Raw genomic sequence first — 25420 nt, forward strand, 5'->3', positions numbered from 1 at the left:
ATAACATCAGTCCGGAATTAATATCGCTGATAATACCAGCCTGATCTCACAGGGAAACGTACGTATTTTACGATTTGTCGGTTTATTGGCTAATTCGTACAAATTGAGTTGAGTCGTATGAAAATGTACAATTTTTAAAAAGGAGGCGTGGCACCCAACCCCGCCCCTAAACCCAAACATCATTGGGTGATGGTCAAATCGTACTAAATTGCACGAATTAGATTGTACAAATTCATACAAATTAGCCACTAAATTTAAAAGTTAAGAATTGCCATGAGATTGCATTGGATAAAACTCTTCACCTTTTTTGTGCTTCGTTTTTAAGAAATATACAAGAAATGGACCTCTCTTTGAAATCCACCAGCAATCTAATCCCAAAAGTGATGTTTCTTTTGATTTTCCACATTTCTTCTTTTCATCTTGTTTTCTTTGGGTTCAGTCCCTGCGTTCTGATTGGATGCTGAAAGGCAGCATGCAGTGCATGATGTTCATTAGTGTTCAACCAAGGAAAACAGGACTGTTTCAAAACATTGCAATGTCACAGTATGCTTTTCAGAAAAATATGCAATCTCTGGTGTGAAATGTGCAGATTTAACTTGTGGTATGCAGCATTCAGACTTGTGTATATTCTGCTGGGTGAAGTTTGTGTTGTGTTGGTCCCCTCGGCTGTATCTCTGCTTCACTAGTCAGTTTGATCCTGATGGTTTCCGTCAGCCCCATCAGCAGCCTGTTATTGCACTCTCAGCCAACTGTACATATCACCCACAAGACATTTCTAACACACACGCAAACACAACACATGCGGACACACACGCTCATCCAAAACTGTGACCCAACGTCCTCATTTATAATTCACAGTGGCCCGAAAACAGAGCATGCTGCCATCTTCCCACAAAATCCCAAAAATAAAATGCTTTTCTTTCATGCATGCAGCTCCTGTTATTCCCTCTTAACCCTGTTAGTGAAATGGTAACTCGTGTTTTCACACCAAGAATCACTTTCCCACAAGCAATTCTCTCTTGGGTGAGGCAATGGGGGAAAAAAGACTAGTTGCCATGGCAATGAGAAAAAAAAAAACGTCCATGTTCAATTTCCCCCCGTGAGATTATTTATAGTTGTCTTTATTGGCCTTTATTGAAAGGAAAAAAAAGATAGGGAGAGAAAATTGCTCACTGGTCGGAACAATATGTTGTTATAGTACAAACGGATGAGAGGTCACAGTGTTCGAAATGGAAGGGCGCTTTTATTTAGTCACAGCACCAATTAGTGGCAGCCCATTTTCTTGTTCAGGCTTAATGTGGTTTACACCTCCAAGCTTTGGTTATGTGAATGCAATGTTCTGCTTTGTAAATAGTATATAGTAATAGGTTGATTAGTTCTGTGAAAGGTTTCTTCTTCTGAGTTCAGCCTGGAATTTGGTATAATTACCTGTCATTCTGTTCAGTTTTGAGCACACTGTAAGCAACAAAATGCTTATCTAGACACAGGGCTCTTTTTATTGATCTATGTGCAAAGTCTAAAGTGCATGGCACAAAAGTATTAATGGCATGTCCGAATCCACTTTTGCTGAATGGAAAAATCAGGTTTGTGCCCTGGCGCATTGTGTAACAGGGTTGTATTTATTCTCTTAATGAGGTATGGGTGTGTTTTGAGCATAACATGCGTTAAACCAATCAGAGTCTCATCTCCCATTCCCTTTAAGAGTCAGTGGCATTGCGCCATGGCGCATTTGCTATTTACATGGCGGACTTTGTAAGTTGAAAAAAAATGAACGCTACACTAGCGATAAAACAGTTAAACAGACCATCTGCAGCGTGAGGATAAAGAACGAGCCTCCTCCATTCAGCTTCTTTACTTTCTCTTTACTCCTTTACTTTCATGGAGTAAGGAAATGGTTGAAACTCACTCCACTGAAGACATCCATCAGCATACATATTTAATTTCATTTGATGAGCACAGTTTTGTTTCAAAACTGTTTCTAAATTCAGTTCTAATTTCCAGCAAACAAATAAATAAATGAGTTCACACTTAGCTGATGATTGATTATAAAGCTTGTTTGGCATGCTGTCCCGGGAGACAGCCCTGAACTTATAAGATCCTCGAGCCCTTGGTTCCCTCCTGTTTGCAAGGTGAGAAGGGAGTTTGAGCTCAGGTAGATCTTGAGAACTCCCCTGCTGTAGTAGTTAATGAACAGATAGTGATTGCTCTTAAGAGATAACTACTTACTAGGAGCTTGTCTATGGTGCTGATGGATTAGTCAGTTAACTTGTTTGTTTTTTGAACTGTGGAAGGAAACCGGGGAGCCCGGGGGAAACCCTTGTGAGCACAAGGAGAACGTGTAAACTATACACAGAAACGTTGGCTGACTTGGTAAGGACTAGAGCCAGTGACGTTCTTGCTGTGAGGCAACAGTGCCAACCACTGGGCCACCGTGTCACCCATCTGGGAAAGGAGGAGGAGTAGGAAGGGGGGATTCTTCAAAACAAAGATGGCTGTCTTATGGAACTTATGGTGTTTATAGTGGCTTAGGAATTGTCTGATTGGTGAATCATGATTGAATAATGCGGGGGCCGCCTGCAAGCAATTATAAGCACGTGATCCTCTTGAAGTTATTTTATAAATAATTTCACATAATAATGAAGTGTGGTCAATCAAGTGTGGAGTTATATCCAAATTCTTGTGCCAATTCTTATGCCTCATATGGTAATGCATAAGTCTGCAAAACCAGTCAGGTGAACAAATCTAAAACTGTTATTATTAAAACAAATATAAATATGCATATAATAAAGTGAATAATTATGTGGCCAACACACTTTTGGTCATATTCGTAATTTCAGACAAAACTAGGTCACTCCAGGACTCCCAAAAACAACTGTTGTCTTATAGCCTTATTGTGGCAAAGAAGCTGGTGCTTAGGTTTTGGAAATCAACAGAATCCCCATCATTTTAGGTCTTGGCTGGAAAGATTAACTAAATTAGCACACTTGGAAAGGATCAGATTTCTTATGGCAAAGAAATTGAAAAAATATGTCAAGATTTGGTCTCCTCTTCTCCTCTATCTTGAAAGAGTAGTTTTAATACCCAGATGGTAAAGGTCACACCAACAGTGCTGCATAAGATTTAGTCTCTGGTGGGGTGGGTTTTAGGGATTAGCGTCGTTTTTAAGTTTATTCTGGGTCTGTCCTAATTATTTAACCCTTTTTTTATTTGTTGAATTTTTTATATATATATTTTTTGCAATAATTGTCGTGAGGAGGCATGGCCAAGACCCGTGGGAACAGAAAGAAGTCGGGGCTTGTGTAAGATCAAGAAGCACCTGTATTGCACATCGGCCTTGAGTCCCGCAGAAGAGCTCTGCACTATAAGAGGAGTGACTACAGAGGAGAACGAGAGGGGTCCAGACCTGGACACGTTTACATTGTTTTATTTCAAAGGCAGACTCCATGAAGAGCGTCTTTTTGTTTTTTCTCTTTAATAAATTCTTTAATTTTCGTTAGTTCTCCGCCTTCATCCCGAAGGCCAGGAGGACATTTAAAATCATTACAAATAACACTATACAAATGCAAATTGTCATGAAATACTGAAAAACACCATATTGTTACATTTCTAGCGTACACACTTAGATATTGCTTGACACTATATTAGCAGGTTTGGCATTCTGGCAACCTGGTTGAGCATGTAGGGGAGTACGAAATCAGGTAGTTCTTGAGAGCTCCCCATGGTAAAGAAAGAAGGGGGAGAAGGGGTGGATGGGGGTTTCTTCGGAAAACGAAGATAAGGAAGTAAATTTTTGCTAGGCTACTTATAGTGAGTTTGGATTAATCTGATTGGCTAACTAATGATTGTAGATGAGAAACCAGCTGCTTCATATTAAGTCCTCCTCTTGAAATTAGTTTGTGAAACTTTACTTAGAGTAATATGAATAATCATTAGTGTGTTGGACTTTGAAATGCGACCATGTAAAGAATTCTACAATATTTTTTTTAAAAACCAACAACAAAGGGGTCATACATTAAGACAATTTTCCATAATCTTTTGACATATAAAAGGTATGTATTATTAAAACATTGTCTGTTTTGTAGCTAAACTCTGTTGTTAATGAAAAAGCAACTGTTATTGAACTCAAGCTGACAAAATGTTCTTTTGTATTTTTCTCAGTGTATGAGTGTGATAATGTTTTGAAAATCACTTTTTAAATGATTAATTGTGTTAAATGAATCAAAGACTTTGATAATCTGTTTTGAGGGTTAGCAAGTTTACATTTTTAATGGGTGTTTATTAATAAACAACTAATAAATACAGGGAGAGGGATCTGTCAGTCGTACATAGATTGAGAAGCTAATAGATGTACACATCATTGATTTTAATTTCAGTGGGCCTTTAAATCTGACTTCATCATATAATTTTTATTATAACAGCTATAGTTTCGGTGTCCTTGTTATTTTTTGCTGCTGTTTGCTCATTGTGGAACCATCAGTTGTGGTAATATCTGACATAGTGATTACTGAGCACTTCTTTGTACACATCATTTCTCTCTGTCTTTGTCTCTCTCTTTGTCTCTTCATCCTGGGTTTGTTTTCTTTGATCAAAGAGATCTGCAGGATGAAATTTTTCGTGTGTGTGTGTGTGTGTCAGAGTGTGTGTGACTCAAATAGTGACGTGGTGCTGCTCTCATTAATGACAGACAGTGTAATTAGTTTGGCCCAGAGAGCGAAACTCTCAGTTGCCGTGTCATCTGTCAGCGGAGTTTGATTATGCTTCAAAGTGCACTTCAATGAAACCAAGAGAGAGAGAGAGGAAGATGAGAGGGAGGAATGAAGGGTCAGCTAAAGAAAGAAACATAGAGAAGCATGAAAATATACTCGAAATACAAAAGTCCTGTGTGGTATTCGAGTTGGCTGCTGTGCTGTTTTTTGGTAGTTGCTAGGTCTGGCAGTGCTAAATGTGTTGACAAGATGTTATAATGTGTAGTAATAATTGGGTTCATCACAAATAATAACATCAATATTTTGGTATTAATATTAATATTGATAGTTTAGCCTCTCGTAGGGCACCAAATAATGTAGAAATAACAGATAAATAGCTCCTTTTAAATGGGGCACCAGACAGATTCGACTGTCAAAATAATTAACAATCAAATATTGTTAACTGAATTGTACTACATGTGTATTTATTGACAAAAAAGGAAACCTGGGTAACTAAAATGACAATGTACTATAAATGTAGTGCATAGGCATGAGTCATGAAGGTGATTAAGTTAAAGACTGTGATTGTAGTAACTGTTCTCTTTTCTAAAGACAGGCTAGAGTCTGATAAGGTAAACCCTATTCTAAAATAACAAAGAACTGAGGAAGTAAACACCTAATTAATTTGAATGTTTTACTGAAACACACTATGCCAGGGTCTCTGTTAGATGTTTGGAAAGTAATACTATATTTACGCTTCTACCATTGATCAAGTGGTTGGAAGAACCTGGATCTTCCTGCAGGCCTTGGTGCATAGAACAACCAGACGTGGGTCCTTGAGCTTTGAGAAGAAGAAATGTGGAGATTCTGGATCATGCAGAACTGGAGATTTCTAGAGGTGATGTTTTTGATAGCGGCGACATGCAGATGTCTTTATCCTTGAAGGTAGAGTTCCTGGAAATCTGGGACACACAGATTTCTGGAGGTGGTAGTCCTGAAGCGATGGTTTCGGACACTTTGGAAAAGCACTGTGAATCCAATTACCATGAAAGTCTTTGCTGGAACACGCAGCAAAGTCCTGAAGCCTTTGAGTATTTCGGATAGCCTGGGATGTGCAGAAAGTCCTTTTGTTTCATCTTGCAGACATTCAGTGGTGTAATGCTTGCATTTTAAACCACACCACTACAACATTGTGTATGACGACCACACACTTCTTTTAATACCACCACTTCGTCCACTTCTTTGTGAGAATGTTTCATCCTTTTTTCTGGAAGGCGGGATTGAACAAATGGCATCTTTAAAAGTCCAGCACTGTGAGTGGATGATTCTGTGAGTTGGTCACTGGAAGGTGTCATCCATAGTGTGACCTGCATTTGCATAGTCACAGTCCACAGTTAAACTGTTAATATATTTAAGAGTCTTTAATATTTTTCTATGCATAATTCACTTTCCGAACCACTTCTAATTAACCCATGGCATTGTTTTAAAGATATAGGGCCCTATCTTAAGGCGCGGCGCAATAGTCTTTTGCTACTTTCAGCTCGGCGCAAGGGTCATTTTGAGGTGTTGCGCCACACTGTTTAAATAGCAAATGCATTTGCGCTCAAATGTGCGCCCATAGGCATTCTGGTCTAAAAAAGCAGACGTGTTTTGACGGGTTGCTATTTTGAGAAACTGTAAATAGTCTGTTCTTTAGACCGGCGCAAAGTGCACCTGGCTTACACACTACACACGATGTAGAGCAATACGCAAATATCTTTACATATGAAAAAGATATAATATATTAAGCATATATATATAAGGATATATACAGGATATAAATATAAATGATTAAAATATTACAAAACATATTAATTTATAGCCTACATGAATTTAAAAACCACTACCTTACTTTCTTCATCTTCATCTTTCTTCATCTTTTTCAGTTCATTCAATTTGCTTTTGTATAATGTTATTATTATTAGCAGTATTATTTATTATATCCATATTTATATTTGTTGTATTAAAAACAAGCTTAGATTTGTCCACCTGTCAGGTTTTAGACCATATGGGGCATAGCAGGTGTATTTGTAAATAACAGTATTTTGACCACACTTTGTTATTATTGTTCATTTATTCGTTTGCTAGAAATTAGGACTGAATTTAGAAATAGTTTTGAAACAAATCTTTGCACTTAACAAACGAAATTAATTATTTATAGGCTAATTGATGTCTGTGCGGTAAGGTTTCCCTATCCACGAGAGCAAAAGTGAAAGTGAACTTACTTTACGTTATGTTAATAGCAAATGCGCTCATGACGCGACGCAACTGGTTCTTAAAGGTAATGGGAGATGAGACTCTGATTGGTTTATTCTCAAAACACACCTATAACTCATTAAGAAAATAAACTCAACCCTTTTAGAACAAGCGCCACGTTGCAAAGCGGATTTTCCCATCCTTAAATTAGCAAAAATGCATTCTGACACGCCCTGAAAGCGTTTGCGCCCTGCGTTTTGCGCATGTACCGCCAAAATAGAGCCCATGAAGTCTAAACATCAATATGTAATGTTGCTCTTTACCTAAACATTCATATATAAACATTAATTAGCAAAGTTTCATAAAGTGGAGTACTTCAAACAGTGCATATTGAATATATGCATGATCATTTGAACCTAAAGTTATATGAAGTGAAATGTTCCATTTGTGTCTGAGACTATGTTAAATCAAGAAGCCATTTTCCATGTTCCGTGCTCTTAACACATTTGACCTTCAGAAGAACAAAGGACAGATGGTCACCGTCTTCATTGCCACGTTTACTGATAAGCTTAATAAAAGGGCCAGAGTTAGGTGTTAACTCTGCAACATTTGTTTATATTGGAAATTAATTTCCACAAGTTCCTGACTTTACCGCTGATCACTACAATGGTTTCTAATAAGCTTTTAGTAGCTCCTAACAAGAGCCTTTCTCCAAATCTTCTTCTGGTCTTACATATGGCTCAGGTCCATTCAGTTTTTCATGAGTTTTTTTTTTTCATGCAGCATTTGAATATCATACTTCAATTCTTGTAAGTAATTGAACACTTTTTCATAACAAGTCATTAAGTGTAAGGCATTGTTCATGTCTGTAGCACAAAACGTTTGAGGGTGAGGTGAATATTTCATGTTAATGGTTGGTTCAGATTCCTATACCTAAATGCATCCTCATTTTAACAAACACTACAAATAAATTGACAAATGCACTCTGAATGTAATTATAAGAGAGTGAATATGCATGTAATCTGGACTAGAGGATGAGGACGTGGGCAGGAAGAATTGTGGAGCTCTAGTGAGAGTAAGGCTGCGGTAGAAAGTACAAGATGAGCATCTTTATTTATGGATTTCCACTCAGTCTAATTTAGAGCAAGTTCCACTAGGATACATCTGAAAGGCTTCAGGGGGCAATGAATGAGCTCAGCCTTACACAACTCGTATATGTCATTATGAGGATATATCAGTCACACACACACCAAGATGCTGTTTTTTGTTTTGTTTCGTTTCAGCTAGACGCAATTAAACATGATCTTTATTCAATAAATGTCATCTAAGTCTGTGCACATTCTGATCTGACCGCTAAAGACAGGTTGCGCCATATTTGTCTTCAGTGGATTGTTTATTAGTGGACATCTTATTTAATTAATTCTTTAATTTCTGTTGGTTTCTGAAAAAATCATATTTTAGTTCACACAAGATGTTGTCCACAGTATAAATTACTTTTAGAATACATTTATTAATGTTTCTTAAGTTTTTAGCTTGACAGAGTTGTGTATATAAACAGTAGTACATACACTCGCTGGCCACTTTATTAGGTACACCTTACTAGTACTGGGTTGGACCCCCTTTTGCCTTCAGACCTGCCTTAATCTTTTGTGGCATAGATTCAACAAGATACTGGAAATATTCTTTAGGGGTTTTAGTTCATATTGACCTGATAGCATCACACAGTTGCTGCAAATTTGTCTGCTGCACATCCATGATGCGAATCTCCTGTTCCACCACATTCCAAAGGTGCTCTATTGGATTGAGATCTGGTGACTGTGGAGGCCATTTGAGTACAGTGAGTACTCATTGTCCTGTCCAAAAACGCAGTCTGAGATAATTCACGCTTTATGACAGGGTACACTGTAGTTAAAAAAGGGATTGACATGGTCAGCAACAATATTCAGGTAGGCTGTAGCATTGACACGATGTTCAAAAGGGCCCAAAGTAGGCCAAAAAAACATCCCCAATACAACACCACCACCAGCTTGAACCATTGATACAAGGCAGGATGGATTCATGCTTTCATGGTATTGACCTTACTATTTGAATATTGCAGCAGAAATCAAGACTCATCAGACCAGGCAACGTTTTTTTTTTTCAATCTTCTATTGTCTAATTGTGGTGAGCCTGTGCAAACTCTAGCCTCAAGGCATTTGTGCCCACAAATTTGCCTCTCGCTGGATACTTTCTCTTTTTCTGACCATTCTCTGTAAGTCCTAGAGATGGTTGTGCGTGAAAGTCCTAGTAGATCAGCGGTTTCTGAAATACTCAGACCAGCCCGTCTGGCATCAACAATCATGCCACGTTCAAAGTCACTTAAATCACTTTTCTTCCCCATTTTAATGCTCAGTTTGAACTGCAGTAGATTGTCTTGACCATGTCTACCTGCCTAAATGTATCGAGTTGCTGCCATGTGATTAGAGAGTTGCGTTAACTTGCAGTTGGACAGGTGTACCTAATAAAGTGGCCGGTGTGCGTATACAGTATAATGGTTATTAAATATTTTTACTTCAATACTATACTTGTTTTTTTGTGTAAGTACTACTTCAACTGTTATTTTACTTAAGTACATTTTAAAAACAGTTTGTGAACAAACGGAAATCTTTCAGTTGACTTGTTAATCTATGGTGACTTGAGGGAGCTCACACGTGCTGCAAGTAAAGTAAACAATCACATAGACACATAAACAAACTGACAACACATCTTCCTTAATTTATCAACACACGCAAATCCTCACAACACATGCAAATAGAGAAACACACTGCAAATAACGCAGACCACAATGGAAATGTTATTCTACTTATTACATTATTTTACACAAATATCTGGACTTTCTACCCCTTGCAGTTTGAAACCATACTCATTACTTTAGTTTTAATTTATTTGATGGCACAATCTGTAATATTTCTTGTCATTTAAATGCCTTTATGATTTATTCAGTCTATTTTTGCCATTGCATCTTTTACAGCCTAGGATATCATGAACCGTATTGTAGGCTAGTTTCTGAAGCTTACCATAAGAAAGGCAATGATGACTAACATGGATGAGACTCAATGTAAACATAACTGATGCCCTGTTCACGCTGGCAAAAATATGTACTTTGATCAATAGATACTTAAGTAGATAATGGAGACACATTCCTGTTCAAATCTGGCACTTAAATACTTAGGGTTAGAGTCTTTTGTCAGCTTTTGGTGATTAGGGTCTGTGGGTGGATGTATACTGTACAGGCTATCTCTGGCCTTTAATACCATAGTGTTAGTATAATAGAGAATGTTTTGCAGTTACTGTGTACATACAGTGCAGTCTTGCCTTCATTTAACTTTATTTAACAAATATTTTAGAAGATTAAAAGTAAATACATTGGGTGTCTTTACGAATAATATTATTCTGCAAAGGATCAGGAATTCATCATATTAAAAAAAAAAAAAAATGTCATGCAAAATGTTTTGGAGTTTGTAATTTTTGTGTTGCTTTTTGAATATAATGAATATATTAACAGCAATAATGACTTTATTCCTTAAACAAAATATCCATAAACTATGAAAACTAAAACTTTAACAAAGAGACAAAAAAATTATGAAATAACAGGAGCTGCATGACAGCTGAAGAGACGAACAGATATAGCCTGATGTGACTATCTAATTTGTAGTCAAATGCAACAAGTGCTTTTTTTAGCAAAAGAAGGACAAAGTGTTAAATTCAAGACATTTAGGCCCAGTTTCACAAACAGGGCTTAGATTAAGCCAGGATTAGGCCTTAGTTAAATTAGGCTATTTAAGCCACATTTATAAAAATGGCCTCAGAAAAATATACTACTGGTGTGCACCTGGTGATAAAATATGACACTGACATATTTTAAGACATCTCACCGCAAGTTATTTTGAGTTCATACAGCTCAAACATGCAATTTAATCTTGACTAGCCTTAAACCTTGTTTGTGAAACCGGGGGTTATTGTTTTAAAGATTTAGGCCTGCCTAATTATTATTTAAAGTAAATGAACATGAATGGCGGCTGTTAAACTACTGGAAAACGACTAGCTATAAAACTACACTGTAAAAAGTATACTGGCAGAATTACTGTAGTTTCGCAGCACAGTTGTAATTATTAATTTACAGTGCGCTTATACATTTTACAGTTATTGCCAGTTTTTACAGTATTATTGGTAAAATGTTATGTAACTTAACTGTTTCAACTGGGCTGTAGTTTTACAGAACAATTGTAACTGTAAATTTACAGTGCATTTGTAAATTTTACATTAATGCCAATTTTTATAAATAAATAATTTTAACTGGGCTTTAGTTTTACAGAACAATCATGACTAAATTTACAGTGTAATTGTAAATTTTATAGTATTATTGCCAATTACAGCTTTATTGGCAAAATTTACTGTAAATTCACTGTAAATACCCAATTTCAGCTTTGCTGTTGTTTTACCGAACAATTGTAACTAAGTGTGCAGTGTACTTGTAAATTTTACAGTGCTACTGCTAATTTACAGTATTATTGGCAAAGTTTACAGTAAATTCACTGCAGATTAACAATTTTAACTGTGCTGCAGTTTTACAGAACAATTGTAACTGTCAATTTACAGTGTACTTGTAAATTTTACAGTACTACTGGCAACCAAAATTGCTGTTAGTACTGTAAATTTTACTGCAGCAATTGTTTACAGTAAACATGCTGAATGATGTGATTTTTGTGTTGAGGTGATGATACACCTTGATGATAAAACATTAAGCAGTAAAATTTACTGTAACATTTACAGTAATCAGTTTGCTAAAAAAAGTACATAAGGTTGAAACGGCATTTACACAGAGCAGTTCTACATTCTTTTAAACCAAATTAAAGTTGCAATTCAAGATGAAAATCCTGTTATCATTTACTCTCCCTTTTCTTATTCCAGACCTGTTTGACTTCCATAGTACTTGTTTTTACTTCTATGAAAGTTAATGGTTACAGGTTTTAAGCTTTCTTCAATATATCTTTTGTTTCAATATCCAAATATCTACATTTTTTTTCTTGTTTTTTTTTAACTCCTTAAAGGTTTGTAAACACTTAAGATATGTAAATGGGGAGTACATTTTACTCTCATCCCTTTACATTTAAAAAAAAAATACACTAAATACAATCAGGAATCTGTATTATTTTTTATATCAGCTTTACGAACAATTTAAACAAAAATCATGTATTTTGTTTAATTTGCATTCTTGATTTAGTTATGGGTAGTTTCGTTATGTGATACATTTCACAAACAGGAAAAAACTTTTCTGTTTTAGCACATTATTGTCGTGTAACATTCCCTAATTTTTTTTTTGTTTTTGTTTGTGTGACCTACATCATCTAAGAAGTACAGAAAAAAGCAGTCGAGAGAGATATTTTACTTTCAGACTTATATCTTCCTCACTACAAAAAAAAAAAAGTAAAGAAATCTATTTCCTCTGGGGAATGACACACACATCGAGCTATTTTTCAGCCCAGACAACATTTGAACACACTCGCTGGCATTAAAATAACGCATGCCATGACATCAGCTATGAAGATTTCATCAGAACCACTGACGCCATGGTTTATTCATTACCAGTCTCATGAAAAAATCATACACGTTACATTTGTTTCAGCTCTTCAATAAATTGGATGAACTTACATGTTGATTTACATATTTCATCTAAACAAAACAAAAGAAAGCGGCTTGAGAATTAGTGAAATTTGAATGCGTGTGCTAGTTTTGTATGGGTAGAATGGTAAATTTCAACCAAAGAAAGAGACAGTAATAGTGTAAGAAGATTATTCTGTTTCCTACATCTTGAGTTTAATATTGCAGTTCTAACAGATGCAGAGAATGAAGGCAGTAATAAGGCAAGAGATTTAGTCTGTGCCTGTTATATTTTCACATATGGACAGTGACCAGAAAGAATCACCATACAGTTTGAATAAGGAAAGCATATGTGTGTGAATTCATTAGAAGACGACCTAATAGTCTCTGTAAAAGTGTTTATTGTTGTTCCTGTTTCAGAAATTGGTTGTGTAATTTAGCATGCTTTATGCACTTAAAAATAATCAAATGTCTGAAATCTAAAGCACTAGTCAGACAATAAGCATAACAAACAGTACCATTTAAACATTGAGGGTCAATATGATATTTTGATATCTCTTTTGATCACCAAGGCTTTGTTTATTTAAACTATTATATTTACATTATATTATTCAATTGTAGGTTTATTCAAGAGAGTTGTCATATAAACAATGGTCAGAACAGGGGCAAACGGACATATGCAGTGAAATCCATAGTGTAGTCATTAACAGGCAAATGTCACTTCTGGCGGCAAGCAACATAAACAGACAACCAAAGATTAGACAAAGCAAGGCAAACGGGTTGTAAAGTTCACCAAATCGTTTACAAGACTCAGTATAGATGTGTGCGTGTGTGTGTGCATGTGTGTGTGTGTGTGTGTGTGTGTGTGTGTGTACGGTTTATATAGTCCATGAATCAGTCCATAAATAGCTTCAGCTGTGTGTCTGTGCAATCAGTGGAAAACAGGAACCAGTGTGTGCGAGGTGCATGCTGGGAGTTGCAGTTTCTTAATGTGGTGTGCGTATAGTTCTTATCCTTGCATATTGCTGGAGATTAGCTGGATATAGCTGGAGTATATTATTATAACCCGGGAAGAATGACACTTACAAGAGAGTTCGGATCCACATGCAGGTGTATTAAGGATGTCATGCAAGCAATGGTCAACACGCGTGCTAACAGATGTGTGAAGTCATTATTGAATCGTAGTCACAATAACAGGCGAGAGGTCGGAAGGCAGGCGGCAGACAGGGACAAAAAAAACAAACTAGGCGAGGTTCAAAATAAGACAAGGAAACCATGTGTAATAACACTTACTGTAAACAAGACTCAGCGACTGCAGTGAGTGTGTGTGTTGCTTAAATAGTGTGTGTAATCGGTCCTTGACAATCCTCCGGTGGTGCGTGTGTAATCAGTCAGAATGAGTAAACGTATGTGTGTGTGTGTGTGTGTGTGTGTGTGTGTGTGTGTGTGTGTGTGTGTGTGTGTGTGTGTGTGTGTGTGTGTGTGTGTGTGTGTGTGTGTGTGTGTGTGTGTGTGTGTGTGTGTGTGTGTGTGTGTGTGTGCGGAGTGCATGTATGAAAATATAGTCCATAACATGGCGGATTTGTAGTCCGTAAGCGATCAATAGAGTTTAGATTGCCGGTGATCATATTATATTATATTATATTATATTATATTATATTATATTATATTATATTATATTATATTATATTATTTTAACATTTTAAATATATGTATGTATTTACTAAAATTAATAAACCATGAAAAATACACTTATTACAGAATTTTTGTATCTTTGTTAGCATTAGTTGAGTATAATAAAGTTCATTTTTAGTTCATGTTAACTCACAATGCAGTAACTGATGTTGGTATGGTTGAGTTTGTATTTTAATAAAAATGTGTAAATATTGAGCTATATTTAAAGGTGCAGTAGGTGATTGTCTGCAGAAGCATTTGTTGTTGTGCTGGTTAAAAGTCTCTTCACATTCCAATAGTAATGATTAAAGTAAATGATCTAAATGTATTTATATGTGTTTTTATATTTTGGATAAGGCATAAAACTAACAAATGTGCATCCAATTGAATAGAGTTGGGCCGACATCTCCCATAATATCCGATAAGAAGCTCAAACTTATCGTGTGCGATCGGCAAAAACAGGCTGATACGAAACTTTTTAAAAACCTGAATCAATATTGGAGTTATCTTTGCCCGCTGGAGAAAGGATGACAACATGGCTGAAGGATTTCTCTTAGACAGGTAATGTTTTGTTTTAAAACTAGTTTAGCTTCACGCAAAACTGATGTAAAGATGTTGTTGTTACAAATGGGTTATATCTTCACACAAGTGTTGTTCAGCCACTAAAATCTTCTAGTGATAGATTGATAAGACTTTTTTTAGTTTCATAAGTGACCTTTTACAGCATAGATAATGTAGATTTTAATTACTTTAACAACAAAACACAAGTAAATACCGCTATTCCGCCTAGTCTCTCCCTATATTGTATAACTCTGAATATTCGCTCTGAAATAGCATGTCAGTTTGGCTTAGTAATGAGTGTAATTTCTGCACGCCACTGTACAAGGCAAGCACTAATTGCTTTTAACACATGAGAGAGGGTTCTTTTGCTGTCATCTTTAAGGTGCGCATGCTCTTGTTTCAGGAGGCGTGCCTCTAGGCGGCTGGGGAGGGACTGTGATTCAGAGATTTATGCTAAGGTGTTAGCATTGTGGAAGATCACCTACTGCACCTTTAATAAAAAATTGTGTCGAAGTGTTGTTCGTTATAAGTTCATGTTAGTGAATACATAAATTAACTAACTAATGAAACCTTATAAAGTGTGTTTATAATATGTTATATTATAATTGGATCTATTTTTAGAGCCAAATGGAATCGAAACTGAAGTCACATCAACATAATATGATTGATTTTATTAAACAAACATTTATATATGTAAAAATAAAAAAATAAAACATAATTTAATAAGAAACTAAACACTCTTTCAATGTGATTGTAGTCACAGCATCTGCTGAATGCTCATGCGCTGTATAAGCGTCCATCTCCTTGGATGTCATTGATCTGAGTGCAGTCATTGATCTTTTGGTAAATGCTCTTAATGAATTCGCAGCCTCACAAATGACTTCAAGCATGAACAACTGATTTCTCATTTTGACACGGTAAACAGGATACAGCTGAATAAACAGCCAAATGTGTCAATCCTTTTCTTTCAGTCTTAATCTGTTTTTGGCTTTATCTCCAGATCCTCTCATCTCTGCCTTTCTTCAGATTTGGTGAGGCAGGCACACAGTTGTTGTTGTTGATTTCTCATGCTAATATTGGTATGGTAATGTTGCCGCTTATGTTTCAAAGAGGTGTTCATAGTATTGATTTGAAAGGAGAGAGTGACTAATAGTCAATGGCAATATGGCATTGTTTTTTTTTTATTGTAAGAACAGTCATCTGTGGATACTCACTCCTCCCTTTATTATAGTCAGTACCAAAGCCACATCTGGACTTTATTTAATAAAATAACTTACAATAATGGTCCAAAAACTAGTACACCCAAATGTTGTAGAAAAATATTACATATTTTTTTTTTTTTAAAAGGAAAAAAAAAATTTTTTTTATTGCATTATTTTAAATTTTAATTGTTTCATCTTTAAAATGCTAAATATTTTGGTGACAGCTTTATTTTATTAAATATATCTGTTTAATAAATCCCAAATTTCATAAATCAGAAATAAATGATTAAATGCACCAAAACACATTGCATGTATTTACTGAGAATGGATAAGTCATTTTCTTCAGTGTCATATGGTAAATTTCTTTAGTGTCATATGATACTTTGGGAAACATTCCAGAGTGGTATATTGTAGCTTTATTAATTCTTCTTCTTCTTATTATTATTCTTATTATTATATTATTGCTATTAAAGTTTTATTGTAAAGAACGTTTTACATTAATTATTGCTTCAAAGCAGCTTTACAAAAGGTGCAGATTATTGCACAACCAAATATTAGTTATTATATATAAACATGATTAACCTGCAGTTTTATAGCATATAGGTGATGTTTTTGTACATTTAAAATTAATTGTACTTGTATTTGCATTGTATTTGTATTTTGCATTTTAATATGTTATTTAGTAATGTAAAATTAGAATTTTGGTCAATTAAATGTGTCATTCCTTGTCAAATAAAAGTGCTATTTTATCAACCAGTCTGACAAATATGTTTTGAGGGCCAGGATGCAGTTCAGGCTCATTCTGAAAACGTACAGCTGTGTATGTTTCCAGAGAGCTCCAAATACGTCCCAGAAGGTACTTTTTTCTTTCTTTCTTTTTTTTTTTTTTTGCAGTTTTAGTTTTCGCTAATCCACCAGAGGCTGCAGGGAATGCTTTTTAAGGTCTCAAATGTCTTTTTTGAGTGCCATTTACGCCTGCTGTTCTCAATTAAATAGACCAGATGATGCTATTGACTGATTGACTAACCGATCGACTGACTCACACTCCTCCTACCCTAAACCCAACCAATAGTGTTTTCAAAGCACTGACTGACCCGCCCACCCACTTCCCTAAACCAAGGCAACAGTTTTAAAAAGGATTCCTGAAAAACAAAAGCCCTTGCATGATTTTTACCACGTTTTCAGATTTGACCACGTTCTCACAGTTATTTACTTTTTTATTTTATTTTTTGGCTTCTGTTTTTGTCCTCTTTCTGGAACCATTCTTCACCACACTCAAACCCTATCGTTGTGGTCAACTCCTCTCTGCATCTCAAGTACGCCAATGTACATGGCACGCTACTGGACAAGCTGGTACCAGTATAAAAGCCATCTATACGGACATAAGCGGTCAGCTGGGAAGCACGAAAAAGAACAGCGTCATACTGCCCCACAACTACAGACAAAATGCAGCCATACATAATATATTTAAGAGCTACATTTTCAGAATGAGCCTACATTGCAACAAAGTTTCCATTTAAATTTTCTGAGTGTCACATTAAATTGCATTAAGACAGTTTGTTGTAAGAATAAGTCCAACGTGTCAAGTGGCTTCAATGTTCTATTTCAGTCCAGTGCGCTCTCTTATGCTGTTTTTAAACACTAGAACATGTCTTATGTAAATGGTCGTGATCATGGTTGATGATTCCAACACTAGTGTACTTACAAGACGTCCAGTTGAGACGGATTAATCCTCTGTTCGTTCAGGCAGCCAGCCAACTAAATATAGCTTTCCTCTTCCCTAATGTAGTATGAGTCAGATGTATGATCTGGATTGTAAGATCACATCCTGAATGATTCAAAATGTTATTTAAAGATCACTCGACTATAGTTCACACTAAGTTTTAAAATGTGAACGTAATGGATAGCTAAAACTTCACTTGAAGGTGGTTGATAAGACCTTTATAATCATGACATAACACATATTGTGAGTATGACATGCTTATAGTTTCATGCGTATATATGATTTTTAAATGCAAAGATTACATAGTTTGAGACGTTTTTGTTATGGCAATGTGACATTATAAAGACAACATAACTTGTCATAAATCTGTCATAAACATGACTGCCATGAGACCATTATAATTGGGTCCTGAATTTTAAAACGGCATCAATAATAATAATTATTTTCTGGCCCCATTTAGTTAATGCGTTTACTAACACAAACTAATTATGAACAACATTTGTACAGCGTTTATTATTCATAGTTCAACATTTACTTATGCATTATTTACATTAGTTCGTAAACCGTGACTTAACAACTGTATTTTCATTAACGTTAACCAAGATGAACACATAAATGGATCGTTTATTGTTTTTTCATGTTAATAAATACATTAACTAACATTATTGTAAACTGTTACCAATTTCCTTGTCCTCATCTAAATTCATTAAATCATTAAAACGTCATTAAATAATTAAGACGCTGTTATAAAATAATTTGACGGAGTATTTACACTTTTACTAAGAAGTTTTAATGTTAAATGCAGTATGTTTCACTGAAAAGGGATTACAAAAATATTCAGGACACAATTATGATGGCTTTATGACAGTCGTGTTTATGACAGATTTATGACAAGTTATGTTGTCTTCGTAATATCCAGTTGTCAGGGTAAAGACATCTCAAGCATTGTCATTTTGCATTTAAAATTACATAACTGATGAATGAACAGTTGTCATATTCATGCTTGATACTTTAATCATGTCAAACTTCATGTCATGATTATAAATGTGTTATAACCTTCAAATAAATACCCTTTCAAGTAAAGTGCTGAAAAGTAATATGGCAATCTTTAATTAACACTGTTTCTTTCTCTCCCTTTCTGTTTGTGTGTCTCTGTCCTTTCATTCCTCTTGTTTTGTTTCTGTTATATCACGTAATCTGTTCGTCCTCTACTTTGTTTTCTGGCCCCCTCATTTCCTTGTCCATCTGTCTTTCTGCAGTAGGCTCAGTGTGTGCGGATGAGGCTGTGAGAGGGTGAGCGTATCAGGATGACGATGAAAGGCTTGTCCTCCAGCCGCAGCCACCACCACACACTCACACACTGTGATCAGTCCTACGATTCTTTGACCCTTTGCCACGACCGACGACCTTATGTCCTCAACCCCAACCACCCGAGTGACCATGGCTTCTATGGATGCCAGTCGGATCTGGCCAGCAGCACATTTCCACGCAGACATCATGGCTCGCATCATGAGCTTAAGGACGAACGTGCCATAGTGCCCTATGTGGGACCAGGGGGTGTAGCAGGGGGTGGGTGTGGCCCATGCAACTCCACTGCCATCTCCGCGTCACTGCTGGAGAAATTCGACCAGCAACAACCAATGAGGAAGGACGGGTATCACACATTGCAATACAAACGAACAGCTGCATTGGAGCACCAGCGCAGTGACAGTCCTGGGCGCATTCGCCATCTTGTACACTCCGTCCAAAAACTGTTCACTAAGTCTCATTCCCTGGAAGGTCCCGGCCAGCGCAGCCTCAACGGAAATGACCCCACCATTCCAGCCGACGCAATGGCTACGGCTGCATCCCACCCAAACGTTTCCACCACAACCATAGGAACCCTACATAAGTCGTCAAGCAACAAACGGGGGAAGAACAAGGAACGCAGTCGCTCTGAACCCAAACCTCGTGCACGGACACCGGGGTCGGGTTACTGGAGCTCCGATGACACTCTAGACAGAGAGATCTGCCTTTATCACCAGCATCAACCTTCTGGAGTCATGACAATGGGCCGCCATCCGGACAAATCCCAGTCCCACTACTTTCTGGGACAAAGCTACAACACACTTGGAGGGGGACGCTCATCCCTGAAGACCTCACGCAGCAACAATGACGTCGGAAGTTGCTCGACATGCTCCAACCCTACAGCGGGTGCTCTGACTTTCGGAGGCTCCACGACAGTGGACCAGGCTGGACCGCTCGTCAAGAAGAGCTCCTGGTCCAGCACACTAACGGTGAGCAGGGCCCGAGAGGTGTACCAGAAGGCCACAGTCAATATCGATAAGGCTCTAGTCAAAGCACAGACCTGCCAGCAGGGACGGACCTGCCAGTTTTTACAGGTAGGAGAGAGATTTCTGGTTTCTTCATCACCATGACCATCATCTTCATTATCGCTGGCATCACTGTCACCAGGTCAGCTTCCACACAATGCTGGGGAGGCATAGGCATTCGGTTTCTTTGTGTGGAAGGTGTGACCTCTCTTCATCTTTCTCTGCTTTTGTCTTGAGCTTTTCATCTCTCTCTACATTTCCTGTCTTTCACTGCATGAACTTCCTGTGGAGAGTGGACATATTGCATGCATGCGCATGGGTTTTGTCTGATCATTTCAAGGGCATTCATACGGGATGATCATCTTGAATCTGTTTTGTAATTGTTTGTTTGTTGGTGTGTCTTGCTGGGTTTTGCATTTTTCTATGAAAATGTGTTGGGTTAAAATGCTGCAGATGTTTTAATTGTTTAGTTGTTCAGACGGGAGTGAATTCAGAGTATTTTTTTAATCAAATAAAAAAGAACTCAGACTGCTTCAAGTCATTAAATTAGATTTATGTTTCCATATGTATTCAGCTTTTCTCCATGGGTCACTCAGGCTTACCTACATATTTAATGAGGCTTTCAAAATGGACAGAAGAAAAATGGAGGTGAATCAGCTCACTCTAAATATGCACCCTTGCGACTAATGGTGCAGAACTTCTCTGTTGTTGAGAATTATTTTTTTATTCATACTTTTAAAAACCCATCTCAATAAAATTTGAATTTTTAAAAAGGATCTATATCAGAGATGCCCTTTGAATTGACCCACCATCCTATCTGAGAGGAGAGTGAGGATGATGGAGATGGTTGGGACGAATGCCTTTAGCACAGAGATCATCATTTCAATTTTGACGGAACATTTTTTTAGTTTGTTTTATTGCTGAGCTACAAAAGAAAGCAAACTGAAATTAAATGTTTCAATTCAGTGTTGTCAATGAATCTGATTTTTAAAAATGTAAACACTGTCACTCGATGGATAGAAAGGACATCAGCAAGCAAATCAAGGCAAAAACTGATGTAATTTTGTTATAAATTAGATATTACTGCAAAAAAAGTGATGATAAAATATAAAAAATAATGTATTAGTTAATATAAAACAATGTTTTTTTGTCATTTTTAAACAATATTAATTAAATTATGAAATTACCCATGCCAAATTACCCCACCTATATTTGCCTTTGGCCCACTAGCCTCATTCAAGTTTGGTTTTTGACCCTTCAAAAGCAAAAGTTTGGGCACCCCTGCTCTGTTCATTGACAGACTTTAAAAATGAGCTTCAAATTTGAGCTCCAACCATTATTGAGCACACCTGAACCAACTGATGACACTGTTCAGGCTCAATAGCTGCATTCCAAATTAGACGCCGCATCTATTGAAGGCTGTATTCGAAGGCCAACTGCGTCTCCATGCAACGAAGGCTGTCTCAGTTCGAAACCTCCTTCAAATGTGCCCTTATTTCCTGAGCAATGATGGAAACAGCTGATGCATCCTTTGAGACAGTCTCAATATTTAATAAATCCTTAACAACATTTATTTCTTAAGAAAATATTAGATTAAACTTTTAAATGTAAGTATCGGTTTACTTGTTAATTTTATTTGTTATCCAATTAATCAAATGCAAAAAATAGAAATGTAAAAACTGTACTTTGTAACTTACAAAGATGATATTTATAGTTTATACTTCTGATGTGTATTTAAATAGATCAAGGTGCACATATTTAGACTACTTGAACTCCATCTTGTTTTCAGTTTAAATGGGTAGTATCTGTTGAACATAATACAGCTGATAACCTACTGTATAACCATCGGCTTCATAGTATTTGTTTTTCCTACTATCAATGTCAATGGTTTTAGCTTTCTTTAAAATGTCTTTACGTGTGTTTAACAGAAAAATGAAACCACTGAAGAGTGAGTAAATGTTCATTGTTGGCTGAACTATCCTTTTCATTTAATTTTCAATCTCTTTTTCTAAAAAGTTCTGCCCATCAATGTCAGCTGTCTCAGTTGCTATGAGAAAAGTCTATCCTCCGTATCCCACATTTCACAGTGCTTGGTCCAGCCTTCCTGCACTTTGAAGTCTTCATTCTTTGAAGGATGTAGCCTCTGAACTGGAATACAGTTACTAGAACCTAGTTGTGAATAGACCCTCAAGGAACTGCATTGGGCATGCTGTCGTTGACAGACATATTATATAGATATAGTGCATGTTTTTTGTTTGTATTAATGCTGGATTTTTTCTATGAAAACATTTTTCTAAAGAAACACCACAAGAGTGCCGCATGCCCATTCATGTGTTGAACTTGAATGCAGTCTAATGGCAATTCATAACTTTTAGATTTAGTGGTTAATTCATGTGAATTTGAGCAATCTCATTCATACATTTTAGAACATGGGTCTGAAACTCAATTTCCTGGAGGGCTGCAGCTCTGTACAGGTTTTGCTCCAACCCTAATCAAACATAGCTGATCCAACTAATCAAGGTGTTTAAGACTACTAAAGACTATTATGGTGGGGGGTGATTTGGAGGTGGTTGGAGCTAAAATCTGCAGAGCTGTGGCCCACCAGGAATTAAGTGTGAGACCACTGTTTTAGTACAATTTGATAATCCCTGAAAGATGGCTACGTCTCCTTGCTGTTTTTGTTTTCACTTATCCACCACAGGCCACTATGTGCATTTTTTGACAATCTCAAATAAGCTACTGGGCCACATTTTCTAATATGCAGCATTTCTTGTAAATCAAGCCACTTTGAAAGTTTCTGTCAATCTCAACGTCCTTCTCACGCTCATCCATGAGAGAATCTGGTTGTCTTGTTGTGCATGATATATAAGCTTGATATTCACTGGCCCGCCCAACACCTTCCCTAAACCTAACCAAGTTAGGTTAAAATCTAGAAACCTAGTGTTTTCAAAAGCAAACTAAAAGAGAAAAGCCATCATGGGCCCCTGCTTTTATTACGATTTCACACTGCTTTTTTTTTTTGTTTCATTTACCTGGTTTGTGGAACCGTCCTTTGCCAGACTCAAATACCGGTCTGGTCTGCTCTGCCTCAAAATCCGATGGTGTATAATGCAAACTAGCGAGCATCCATATGGAGACACGGATGAATGCGTACAACATACCGCCCCATTACTGTAACTTCTACGAGTCTGGCAACAGAGTTGAGGATCTAAGTGCAGTTTATTAAGAATCGTGAGACAGGCAAAGGTCAAAACAGGGACAGACAGGTAGGGATGGCTGACGTGAAACTGACGTTTCGACAGTGTCGAGATCCTGAAGCGCAAATGTTTTGAAACAGTGCACCAAACCATGATCTGAAACAGCCAGGTCACGTGACTATGGTGATTCGAAACACCCAGGTCACGTAACTAATTCAAAGCGTTGGTCATTTCAGAAATGTTTCGAGACCTGACAAATCTGCGTTTAACTGACAGGGTTAGAAAAAAATTATCTCATGAAGCTTAGTGGACTGTGCACAGAGTAACTATGCTGCAAATGGCCCAAGATCGAATCCAGATTTGTACAAAGATTCTGAAATCATGATTTGACGGATTTTAATAATGTTACTTTTTAAAGACTAAAACAAGACAAATTTATTCACAAAGTGTTCATTGGGATGTCAGATGCTGTTCTAGAACAATACATAAAATGACTGTAAAGACGGGTTTTGAAATGTTTTAAAGCTTTGACACATTTGTCTCACCTATTTCAGTGTTTCATGAAGCCTTGCTTTGTTCACTAGGGTTGTGACAATGAGGAAATTTCCCCACCGGTTAATCGACATGTGACAACACCGGTAATACCGGTTTCATCGTGGTGGTGGAGGATTCCTCTTTTTTCTGCTTATAAATGCATGCATATTATACTTTCACTTTCAGTTTTGCGGGAATTGCCAACATGTGCTGCATAAGGGCGTTATGCACACTACACAGCATACACTGGCAAGATTAAGTGCTGAACTCCACGGGACCAGTTTTATTTGTTTTGTTGTTTGCGCATTGTTCCCTTTTTTAAAATACCTTTTATTTGTAAAATCTCTCAAGTTAAGATCATCTGGTAACATAATCTCTCTCAGAGACATTGGAGTTCAATAACGTGGTACACAGTATCACTATTGACCAAAACCTCCCTGTAAGTGCTGCATAGACTTCAGCTCTGATGTGTTATGAATTGCACGTTTTAAATGACAGCGAGGCATGCTACATTTATTTTTTGTTGTGAAATATACATTACAACCCAGTACACAGTAAAATGGCCTGAATCTGATTTGAGTAAATCGGAATCCATGGGATTTGTTCCTGCTTACACGTACATGGGCCATATCCGATCTGTGCCATATGGGAGTAAACAATCGGAATTGAGTCACTTGAACAGTGCAGTGTAAATGTGGCCTAAAAGTTTGTTTACAACTGGGACATTTTTGAGATTTCTTTTGCTGTTTTTAATATTTTTCACAATTAAATAAAAAAATGCAATATGATGCCTTTCATTTTGTGTTTCTTAGCATGAACACAATAACTTAACATAAGTATTTGGCCTCTAATGATACCTCTATTTTTTCTAACTTGTCTAAATGTCTCCTAACATTTCCAGTGGGTTTGAATGTATTAGCATATGCTGAGGACTGACCTGCTGTGTGTTAGCAGCGCTGAATTGTGACAGATTAAAATGAACTCGGAGACCGCCGCTTGCGCTTTGTTTTCTTTGTTGTGGATGCAGGCTGTGATGGAGAGATCATAAACAAATAAAACAAGGATAAATGAGAAAAAATCCAGCCCGCGGCCCCTGGAGATCAGCCACTGTTTGTGTGAAGATTAAGAGAAAAAAATGGATTTGGTGTTTGTCATTCTGCCATCTCTCTCTTTCTCTTCTGTTCCCAATGTGGCTGAGTAATTGAGTCAGAGGAGAAAGAAGATGATGGAGGAGAGATGGAGGAGAGCTAAGGAGAAGTGTGAGATGCATGTAGAATGGAGAAGGGTGAGGGGATAGAACAGAGAAGAGAAGTATGTCGAGGTCAGCTAATATGAAGAGAAATGTGAAATTGTGCATAACATAATTCTAAACTGTTTAGCATGCAAACAAACAATTTACTTAAATATTTTGAGTGAGATTAATAGACAACTTTACATAAACAAATAATAGACAAGGGTGCCGCTGGCCAGTATGGGCCCTATGACAATATTTCGAGGAGGTCACGAACAAAAGTGAACGGAGGATGGCATCTGGTGGGCCGCTAATGGCTCGTTTCCACTGACTGGTACAGCTCGGGTCGGTACGGGTCACCTTTATCTGGCTTGCGTTTCTACTAGAAAGACTCAAAACGTTATAACATTTTTTGAGAATCAGTTA

At 36.9% G+C, this 25420-nt stretch overlaps 1 protein-coding gene across 28 annotated transcripts in view; it reads left to right on the plus strand.

Moving 5' to 3' along the window:
• The window catches only part of dlgap1b (discs, large (Drosophila) homolog-associated protein 1b), a 235535-nt gene that overhangs the window by 107805 nt on the left and 102310 nt on the right, over positions 1–25420 (plus strand). For 18 of the 28 annotated variants that reach the window (XR_012399713.1, XM_073941562.1, XM_073941556.1 and 15 more), the window contains one exon: positions 18980–20101. The exons of the other annotated variants lie outside the window; for them this stretch is intronic. Coding sequence is in view for 17 of the 18 variants with exons in the window: in XM_073941562.1 (XP_073797663.1) it covers positions 19028–20101 (1074 nt within the window). In the remaining variant the exon portion in view is untranslated. The remainder of the gene's footprint in view (positions 1–18979; positions 20102–25420) is intronic. 28 annotated transcript variants of the gene reach the window in all.

Source organism: Danio rerio, chromosome 24, assembly GCF_049306965.1.
Source record: "Danio rerio strain Tuebingen ecotype United States chromosome 24, GRCz12tu, whole genome shotgun sequence".
In the NCBI taxonomy this organism is placed as follows: Eukaryota; Metazoa; Chordata; class Actinopteri; order Cypriniformes; family Danionidae; genus Danio; species Danio rerio.